Here is a 10,844-nt window from a genome sequence, read left to right as displayed (position 1 = left end):
TGTCCTACCACTGAAAGGGATTTGACATCACAAGATGGCTGTGTGACATCACAGAAGGGGCTGTGACATCACAGCACAGGTGTGACATCACAGATTTACTGTGTGGCATCCTGGTGGAGGCAGTGACATCCCAGAGTGGGCTGTGATATAACAGGGGGGCTGTATGACATCACTAGGTGGATATGTGACATCACCAGGGGCTGTGTGGCATGCCTGGGGGCTGTATGACATCACTAGGGGCTGTGTGACATCCCAGGGGGCTGTGTGAGGTCACTGGGGAGGTCACTCTGCCCCAGCCCCTCCTCACAGTTCCCCCAGAGAAGTCCAATGCTACTCATGCACAGCAGGGTCTTTCCTCCCCCAGGTCTCCCCTGTCCCCTGTCCCCCCAGGGGTCAAGGCAGGACCTTGCCCTGACCCCAAGCACTGTCCCTCCTGCAGGATCTGCTTCCCATCAGCCTCTCCCTCCTGCATCCCAAGCCCAGGTTGGTGCTAAACAAAGGGCGCTGGCTCAGGGTCATCCCCCGGCAGGGGCTGTGCAGCCCCTCTGCCCCCTCCCCAAATTCCCTCCTGGGGGAGCAGGAGCTGGGTCAGGGGCCCTGTGGGGAGGGAAAAGGGGGTGACACTGGGATGGGGGGTCACACACGCTCTGGGTGGGACAAACATGACCCCTGGGGATCTTGAAGCTTCTCCTGAAGTACCAGGAGGAGGAACTCCAACATGGAGCCCTCGACCCCCAGGAGCTTCTTGGGGGGCAGCGTGTAGTGGCAGCTTTGGGGTCTGGGGGGATCACAATTGCCACAAATCCCCTCCCAACCCCACAGCCACTCCCAGGCCCCTCAAACCACCCCACAGCTCCCTCTAGGATGCTCCCAAACCACTCCCTGCAATATCAGTGGTCCCAAGAGACACCATAACCCCTTTCCTATCTTCCCCAAGACCCACCCAAATACTCTCCAAGCCACACAGCCTGGCCAGGACCCCAAAACTCCCTAACAGACCCCACCTAGCCCCTTCCAAGCACCACAGAAGCCCCCAAGAGCCACAAAAGCCTCTCCTGATGCCCCAGGATTCCCTAAACCCACTCCCAAACCCTCATGGCACTGACCAGGAGAGGTTGGTGGACATGAACATTCACAGCTGGGAGCAGCTTGGGCACTTCAGCAGCAATTTGGGCACTTTCGGGGCACAGCCCAAATGGGGAGACCCAGGCCAGGGACTGGGACAGAAAACCTGAATTCCTGGAGAACAGATGGGCTCAGGTGAACATGTTCTGCTGGCACAACTATGAGATTGTGGCCCCTTCTGCCTGGTTCAGTGGCCCCAGAACACACAAATCCTCCTGAATATCCCACTGAACCCCAAATTCACCCGAGAATCCTGGGAAAATGGTGCAGCTTTAGATCTGTGTAATTTTTTAAATTTTTACCCCAGTTTTGGTTGTTTTGACAGGATGAAGAAGGAAATTATTTAGATCGGAAAAGATCTCCAAGAACCTCCATCATTGCTTGATGCAACCTGAAACAACAACTGGACAGAGCAGGTGACATTTTTTAGGGTGTAAAGTTAATAAATCAGCTTTCCTAATGAGTGTCCAATGTCAATCTAAGTCCCAAAGGATGTCCCTGCCACTGCATTAATCCAGGTGGCTAGAGGGAATCAGGAGGACATGGAAGCCACCAGCCAGGTGTCTTTCTAATGTGGGTCACCAGGGCTCTTCCTAAAGTGGGTCTCCAATGGGTGATCAAGTTGGAGCAGTGCATGAAGCTCTTCCTGCACTCAGGGCACTCACAGGGCTTCCCTTACTGGTGGCTCCCTTGGTGTTGGGTCAAGGCAGAACTCCTGGAGAAGCTCTTCCCACACTAAGGACACTTGTAGGGTCTCTCCCCAGTGTGGATCCTCTGGTGGGAGATCAGGCTGGAGCTCTGGGTGAAGCTCTTCCCACACTCAGGACACTCATAGGGTCTCTCCCCAGTGTGGATGCGCCGGTGGGTGATGAGGTGGGAGTTCTGCTTGAAGACCTTGCAGTCAGGGCAGCAGAAGGGCCTCTCCTCTGTGTGAATACGCTGGTGCAGGAGGAGGTTGCCGCTGCTCTGAAACCTCTTCCCACACTTGGAACACTTGTAGGGCCTCTCCCCTGTTTGGATACTCTTGTGGTGGATCAAGTGGGAGTTCCTGCTGAAACTCTTCCCACAATCCAAGCACTTGTAGGGCTTCTTCCCATCATGAACCTGCTCAGGAAACTGCAGCTCCAAACTCTGTCCGAAGCTCTGGTTGCCTTCCTGGCACAGGGTGGGTCTTTGCTCCCCAGAGCACCCTGGGCTGGGTTTGCAGCCCCTCCTTGTGCAGCATCCCTGGGGCTTTTCCTCACTGTTCAATTCATGTGTCATGGAGCTGCTCAAAACAGCCTCTTTCAGGAGGATCTGCCCCAATGATTTCCCCTCCTTGGTCTCATTGCCTAGGGGAGGAAGGACAAGGAGAGGATTTGGGATTTGCCTCCATGCCAGAGGGAAGGGGAAGGAGATCCCCCAATCCATCCCCAGCAGGACAGTGTCAGCAGCAGGGCTGTCCTGCAGCCAGGGGCGATGCTGGGCTGGGAGATGGAGGAGAAGAGAGGGGAAAGGGGCAGTGACTTCCTCCTCACCTGCCTGGGGGTCCTGGGGCATCTTCCTCTTCCTCACAGCCACCTTCTCCATCCAGCCCAGGTTTGGGCAAAGGAAATCCTGGTTTGGGCACAAAAAAGGTGTGAGTGCCTTGGGCTGGGGGTTCCTCCTGCCCAAGCCCAGCTCTAGAAGTCACCAGGTGTTTTGTGTCTATAAAATCCTCCAAAAGTCAAGAATGAGTTCAGAAAAATCCTCCCAGGAGTTCCCCCTTTCCAGTCCCCTTTCTCTGGGGTTCTGGGGTTCCTCCTTCTCAAAGCTGCTGGGCTCCCGTGGGTCCTAGGGATCCCCTTCTCCTGGGTCCTGCTTAGGGATGCTGTGGGGTTTTGGTGCTCCCAGGGGTCCCTTCTTCCCTGATTTGGCTTTGGCTCCCAGGGCTCCCAGGGTCCCCGTCTTCAGGCTCCCCCCACTCCAGGCACTCGGGGCTTCCCCCTCTCCCCATCACCCCTTTCAGTGTCACAGTGTCCCAGCCCTGCCTCATCTCCAGCCTCCCCCACCCCTCCAGGCTGCCAGGGATCCCCCAGCTCTGGTATTGCCCCTCTCTGCTCTCTCCACTCTGGGAGTCCTGTGTTCCACCCTCCTGGCTCTCTCAGGGATCCCAAAAACTGATGTCAAGGTTGGAAAATACCCTGAAGATCACACAGTCCAACCCAAACCTAACACTGCCTACTCCACCAATCAGCCAGGCCCCCAAATGCCAAATCCACATGAACTGAAATCTTTCTGAGGGTGTTGACTCAGCCATTTTCCTGGGTAGCCTGTTCACAAGCTTGATATCCTTTTTGGTGAAGGAATAATTCCTAGAGATCCAATCTAAACCTCCCATGGAGCAACTTGAGGTAATTTCCTCTGGTCGTATGGTTGGTTTCCTGGGAGAATACACTGACCCCCACCTGGCTACAACCTCTCTTCTGGGAGCTGGAGAGAACCATAAGGTCCCCACTGAGGTGCTTTTTCTCTGTGCTAAACACCTCCACCTTCCTCAGCCCTTCTTCATCAGACTTGTGCTCCACACCATTCCCCAGCTCCATTGTCCTTCTGTGCACACACTCAAGCACCTCCATGTTTTTTTGTCATGAAGAGCCCAAAGCTGAATGCAGGATTTGAGGTACAGCCTCACTGGTGCCCCATGGCGCGGGATGATCACTGCTCTGGTCCCGCTGGCCCCACTGGTCCTCACACAAGCCACAATGCCATTGGCTGCTTGGCCACTCGGGCACAATTCTGTCCATCAGCCAGCACCCCCAGGGCCATTGCTTCCTTGGCTTTCCAGCCCCTCTTCCCCCAGCCTGTAGCACTGCACGGGGTGGGTGTGACCAAAGTACAGGACCCAGCATTTTGCCGCCTTCTGTCTCCTACAGGTGGACTTGACCCATCCATTACACCTGTCCAGATCCGTGAGTAGAGCCTTCCTACCCTCAGGCAGATCAACACTGCTGCCCTACTCATTGTCATTCAGATTGAACTCCATTCACCCCCATGCTGTCTCTAAGGCAGATCTAAGAGCAGTGTCCAGTTGCTTCTTTAGGACCAACAGGCCTAGGCAGCCCATCCTCCTAGACACCCTGTGCACTGGCTTCTACCTGGATGCACAGAAAGGAGCCTCTGGTTCAGCTGACTGCTGAGAGACATGTGGCAGCATTTGCCTCAGTCACACAGTTGGCATTTAGAGCTGCTCCCTCCCAGATGCTCTTGCAAACTCAGGCTGACCAACGCTGAAGAAAACCTCCATGTTAAGGTGCGGTTCGGGGTGCGGCGAGGCGCCTCAGACATCTTTGTGAGCAGCCAGCCTAGAGGGTCTGGCACCCCAAGCACAACATGGTCTGAGACCTACGGTGTGGCAGAGATGAAGTTCTTCAGGCACATGGCCAGGCAGGTGCCCCAGGACAGCTCGCACCTCAAATGCCTGCAGCTCATGGCCTGTGTTCTTGAGCGCAAGCACTTCTCCACCTTTTCCCTGAAGTACATCTGGAAGACCATCGTCATGAACCTGCTGAACGCCGTCCCGCTGTCACGGTGGCACAGCAGAAAGTTCCTGTTTCAGCTCTCGGATATCCTGGAGCACCTGCGCTTATCCCTGGAAGAGAAACACCTTGACCACTTTATTGTGGGCAGCCAGAGGCTTCCAGAGGAGATCACGTTGCCCCGAGATGTACGAATGGCTGAGCCACCCAACATCTTCCATGGCCTGACGCAGGATCCGGCCGCCCACTCCGAGGCAATGGAAGCTTACCTGGATCTGCGCCGTCGCCTGGCAAGAGTGCTGGCCTACGGCCACTGTTAGCGGGGCTCGTGCGCAGGGCTGTGCTCGTGGGGCTCGCGGCTGGTGGCAGAGCAGCAGCTCGTAGTGCTGGGAAAGAGAGAGGAGTGCATGCGATACATGGAGAGACGGAGAGATAGATGTGTATATAACTATAGTATATATATGTATAACTACTAAGATTTTTATCAACAAATGTATGTTTAAATAGATACATATTATATAGTTTATTACTTCCATTAATTTTATGAAAAGATTTAGCACATGTATAGTTTCACTACCTGTTGCGATTTCTGTGACACATATTAATGCTCTGTAGTTACTGCATTTATGACAGGCAAGATTTTTATGAAAAAGACATATTTGTAAAATAGATATTATACACATATTGTATTTAATTCAAAACAATAATACAATAAATAATATTGAAATACAAGAAAATATTGTTTATATCTAAATATTACATCATTACCCAGAAGCATATATTTTAAATTAAATATATAGCAAACGTATAAATTTAAACACTGAAAATCATGATAATAAATAATATATTAAACCAATATAAATTTAGCGCATATATTGTGTCACTATATGTTATGACACATACAAACACTCTGAAGTCCGTGAATTTCTGAAAGGCAAGATTTTTATTACATACATATATTTCCTAAATATATATCTAATGCATATCATGTCTAATATACCATATTTTCCTATGGAAATACAGCCATATACCGTGGCACTATCTGTTGGGACACATAGTAACGATCCCATAGTTAGTGTATTTATCACTGGCAAGCCTGCAAATGCTTTGCTCTTGCTTGAATAAAATGCAAAATTGCAGAATCTGGATCGTGTAAGATTTTATTGATCTCAGCCTAACCTCTACTATTGGTAAATCTCACCAGTTGTGAATCTGGGCTGGTGAACAATTTCCTTGAACTCAAGCAAACTTGCAGTGCTGAACTGTTTCTAATCACAAATTAAGCCCAGCTGCCCCTGGGATCACAGAATCACAGAACGCCTTGGCTTGCAAGGGTCCTTAACAATCACCTTGATCCAAGCCTGCTGCCATGGGCAGGGACACCTTCCACTCTCCCAGGTTGCTCCAAGGCCCAAGCAGCCTGGCCTGGAGCACTGCCAGGGATCCAGGGGCAGCCACAGCTTCTGTGGGCAGCGTGGGCCAGGGCCTCAGCAGCCTCAGAGCCCACAGTTTGTGCCACACCTGCGGCCTCAGCCCGCCCTGTGTCAGTGGGAGGCCACTGGCCCTGGTGCTGTCCCCGCAGGCCCTTGCAAACAGCCCCTCGGCAGGTCTGCCGTGGCGCAGGGACTGAAAGGCCGCAGGAAGGTGCCCCGGAGAAGCCCCTGGAGAGCACTGGGGGCCAGCAGTGCCACCAGCAGGGCAGCACGCAGGGCCTGGCGCGGCCATCGGGGCGGGAGGGCACAGGGCGGGCGCTGAGGCCCTGCCGGCTGGAGCAGGGAGCTCTGCTGTGCGGCCAGCAGAGAGCCATGCCAGATGCTGCAGCAGCAAGGACACGGCAGGTCTGGAGGTGTTAGAAACCAGAGAAGAGCTTGAGAATGGCCACACAAGGGTTAGGGGGTCTCCCTGTGTGGAAAACCAATCAGCACTCTGGAGATTTACATGTGAAAAAGACACAGAGGAGTCCTGAACCTTTACTGGAAAACAGGGGAGAAGCATTGGGGCATTTCCTACGGGGTGTCTCAAATTGTTGGAGGCTGTAGCCTCCTTTTTATCCTAATTTCCCAGGTGCATCACTTTCTTTCTTCCCCCATTGCCTGAAGTACATGGAAGGTGCAGACTTCCCAAATCACCTTTCTATGGCCCTTCTAACATGCACCCTCTTGTTTTTTCTTTTTTTCCTTTTTTTAACATACCTAACCAAACACGATTAATAATTCGGCTAAGCCTTCGTACTTTTTGTCTAAGTTCAGGAATTTGACATGGCCTTGGCTGAGGAACAGTCTGTGCCCAGGGAAATGGCAGAGTCAGCACCCTCAGAAAGATTTAAAAGTCATGTGGATTTGGCATTTGGGGGCCTGGATGATTGGTGGAGTAGGCAGTGTTAGGTTTGGGTTGGACTGTGTGATCTTCAGGGTCTTTGCCAACCTTGACCACTCCGAGATTTAAGCGTAGCTCTACCAGTGTGGAGTCAAGGCTTGAACTCAATGATCCTCCAGGGTGCCTTCCACCATGGATATCTATGAGATTGCCAATGCAGGGCAGCTGATAAGAAAGAAATAAAAGAAGGACCAAAGGAAGTTCTTTGAAGAAGATTTACTCAAAGGCAGCCTTAAGCAGTACACCAGGGCCACTCAGAGTGGCTGAGCTAGGCTGGGGACAAAGAGTGGGGCTGGCCTGGCTGTGATGCGCTGTGGCACCTGTGACATCACGGGGGACGTGTCACAATGGAGGCAGCTATAAAAGGCCCCAGCTGGCAACGCTGCCCCGGCAGAGCCCAGGCAAGCGGTGAGTGCACACGTGGCAGGGAGGCTGGGCTGGACAAGGGCTGGGGCAGAAACGCTGCACCCGGGGGTGGGTTCTCCCTGTGCATGCAGGGACAGCCCCTCACAGGGGAGCCTTTGGCAGGGCACGCTGCTGCTGCTGCTGCTGCTGCTGCTGCTGCTGCTCCTGGGGCAGCAGGCCAAGCCTTGCTTCCTGCCAGCTCTCTGGGGCCCTTTCCTTCCTGCCCCCACATCCCTGTGATTTCCGCCACTGTTGCCCACTCTGCCAGCTCTCTCCCTCCCAGCCCCACTCAAGACCTTCTCTCCATCTTCCTGCAGACCATGGAGTCCTGGATATTCCTGGTCCTTGCTTTGGACACCCTCATTCGGAGCCTGCAGCCCAAGGGGGACGGTTTGGATGAGGAGACACTGCGTCTACACGTGGAGTTGCGTGCAAAGCGCATAGAAGAGGAGAGGATTCGGCTGGAGCAGGAGTTGGAGCAGCTGAGACTCCTGAATCGGAGCAGCTGGACCTGGGGAGACCTGCTGCTGTCTGCCTTGCAGCACTGGCAGCTCTGGGCATTTGCTGGGCTCCTGGTCCTCCTTCTGGCCCTATGGTTTATCTGGAGGGAAAGGAGACTAAGAAGAGAGGAGCAAGGAGCAGAAAATGATGGAGCAAATGGATTCAGAATTGTGGATGGAAATGAAGAAGCTGATGCTGGAGATGAAGTAGACCGTGTTCTTCACGATAACATAGGAAGGAGGTTAATGGAGCGCATACAGTGGCCTGTACAGGACCTGCAGACAGGCTGCCAGTGGACAACGGACCTGATGGACAATTTCACAATTTTCTTCGGACATGTCACATTGAATAGTTTCTACCCAGTGCCGCAACGAGCCATTGGGGTGGGAAATGCCTTTGAAGGTTGGACTGCCCGAGAGAAGGATGTTGTGTATCGCTTTCTTGTACCCATGACTCCTCCCCAAGGGCACTCCTTCCACCTGGAGATGTCCAGTGCAAAGCAGAGCCACGTGAGGATCTTCCGTGTCCGTGTGGAGCTGGAGTGCACCTGCACAAGGGAGCAGCAGGCTGAGAACATGCTGTGCTTCCTCCACCACCCTGAGGAGGAGCTGAGGAGCAATCAGGATCCCAGCCTCCTTCACACCCTCTGCACCGGCTCCTACCTCGATGTGCAGAAAACAGCCCGCTGGTTCTACATGCTGGTGAGAGCAATCTGGCCAGCTTTGCCTCAGTCACACAACTGGCATTTAGTGCTGCTGCCCTCCAAACGCTCCTGCCAATTCAAGGTGACCAACGGCGGAGAAAGCTTTCGAATTGAGGTGCTGTTTGGGGTGCAGCGAGGCGACTCAGACATCTTTGTAAGCAGCCAGTCTAGAGAGCTCCTCACCCCAAGCACATGGTGGCCTGAGACCTACGCCGTGGCAGAGATGAAGTTCTTCAGGCACATCGCCAGGCAGGCTCCCCGTGGCAGCTTGCACCTCAAGTGCCTGCAGTTCTTCACCTGTCTTCGGCAGGGCCTAGGCTTTTCCAGCTACACCATGAAGACAATTGTCATGCACCTGCTGAATGCTTTACCGGTGTCAGGGTGGCAAAGGATGCATTTCCTGAGGCGACTTTTGGATATCAGTGAGGCCCTGCGCTTAAGTGTGGAAGACAAACGCCTCAACCACTTCATTGTGGGCAACCAGAGCCTTCCTGAGGAGATCACTTTGCCCCCAGATGTCCAACTGGCTGAGTCACTCAATCTCTTCCATCACATGGCGATGGATCCAGTTGCCTGCTCCCAGGTGAGAAGTCAGTACCTGGACCTGCAACATCGTCTCCTAGGAATCCTTGAAGTTGACATTTGAAAGAGGTTCTCCTGCACAGAGCTGTGCTTATGACGCTTGCAGCTGGCAGCAGGGAAGCAGCTTTTAGTACAAATCTGGTCCTTCAAGGAGAAGTGGATGAATGCAAAGACTTTGACAAAGGCCCCACAGCCTCTCCTGCTGCCTCAGCAGATGGAGGGCCATGGGAGGGTTTTTTCCACCTCCTCCTATCATTCCATTTCCAAAAGAAGTCACCCAGATCCTCATGAAGCCCTACTTGCATACGGCCTTTCCCACTCCTAAGAATGCAAATGAAGAGAGCACGTGCCTTACACACATGGCCAAAGTCACCAAACCCCACCTGTAACATGCAGTTGTTCCAGCCCTTTAGGAAGGGCCAAAAATGACAGTATGAAGGAAGTGGGAATGTGGGGCAGAAAAAGAAATAAGAAACTGGAGAAAAAACAGAGAGGACAAACTAGCTCTGCTAGCCCAGGATTAGACAATGGACTGTGTCTCTCCTTGTCCCTGCAAGGGACACCTTTAGGTCAGCATTGTACCAACTGTGTTGGAGCTGACCTTGAAATCTCGTATATAGAAGTATCTAGATTTTTTTATTTCCTGGATAAATATATTTATTGTATACCTATTATAACTATATGATAAAGTTAATAAAACTATTTTAAATAGTTTATTAGGTATCATAAATAATACCAAAATTCAATCCAAGAAAACCATATACTAAAATGCATACTATCAAAAGCAAGAAATAGGTATTTAATCTATCATGATAAATAATAATTATAAATATTTGACAATGTAATTATGATTAAACAATAAAAACTTAGCACATATTTAGTGTTAGCGCTATCTGTTGTGACACTTAAGAACTCTCTTAGTGCATTTATGTCCGGAAAGATCTTGATAAAATAGATATATTTATTCCATAGATCACATCTATAGAATATATTAAATACATACTATTAATTTTTTTAGAGGTAAAGCCATATAGAGTGTCACAATCTGTTGAGACACATAGTAATGCTCTATAGTTAGTGCATTTATCACTGGCAAGCCTCAAACAGTTTTGCTCTTTCTTCAATAAACTACAATCATGCAGAATCTGGACTGTGTAAGATTTTATTGATGTCAGCCTGACCTCTACTATTGGTAAATCTCACCAGTTGTGAATCTGGGCTGGTGAACAATCTCCTTGAACTCAAGCAAACTTGCAGTGCTGAACTGTTTCTAATCACAAATTAAGCCCAGCTGCCCCTGGGATCACAGAATCACAGAACGCCTTGGCTTGGAAGGGTCCTTAACAATCACCTTGTTCCAAGCCTGCTGCCATGGGCAGGGACAACTTCCACTCTCCCAGGTTGCTCCAAGGCCCAAGCAGCCTGGCCTGGAGCACTGCCAGGGATCCAGGGGCAGCCACAGCTTCTGTGGGCAGCGTGGGCCAGGGCCTCAGCAGCCTCAGAGCCCACAGTTTGTGCCACACCTGCGGCCTCAGCCCGCCCTGTGTCAGTGGGAGGCCACTGGCCCTGGTGCTGTCCCTGCAGGCCCTTGCAAACAGCCCCTCAGCAGGTCTGCCATGGCGCAGCAGACCGAGATTTCGGTCCTGCTGATACCA

General features: G+C 51.9%; 1 protein-coding gene across 1 annotated transcript; it reads left to right on the top strand.

Annotated features, from left to right (window-relative positions):
* Positions 1-7,268: 7,268 nt before the first annotated feature.
* On the top strand, positions 7,269-9,992 carry LOC146420202 (inositol 1,4,5-trisphosphate receptor-interacting protein-like 1). The gene is made up of 2 exons (XM_085048560.1): positions 7,269-7,472; positions 7,721-9,992. The coding sequence occupies exon 2, from the start codon at positions 7,724-7,726 to the stop codon at positions 9,251-9,253; it is 1,530 nt and encodes a 509-aa protein (XP_084904686.1). The 5' UTR covers positions 7,269-7,472; positions 7,721-7,723; the 3' UTR covers positions 9,254-9,992.
* The last annotated feature ends 852 nt before the right edge of the window (positions 9,993-10,844 follow it).

Source organism: Lichenostomus cassidix, unplaced genomic scaffold (genome assembly GCF_008360975.1).
Source record: "Lichenostomus cassidix isolate B80296 unplaced genomic scaffold, HeHo_3.0 HiC_scaffold_44, whole genome shotgun sequence".
NCBI lineage: Eukaryota > Metazoa > Chordata > Aves > Passeriformes > Meliphagidae > Lichenostomus > Lichenostomus cassidix.
The sequence above is the reverse complement of the archived record's forward strand: the minus strand, read 5'-3'. Positions and strand labels throughout refer to the sequence as shown.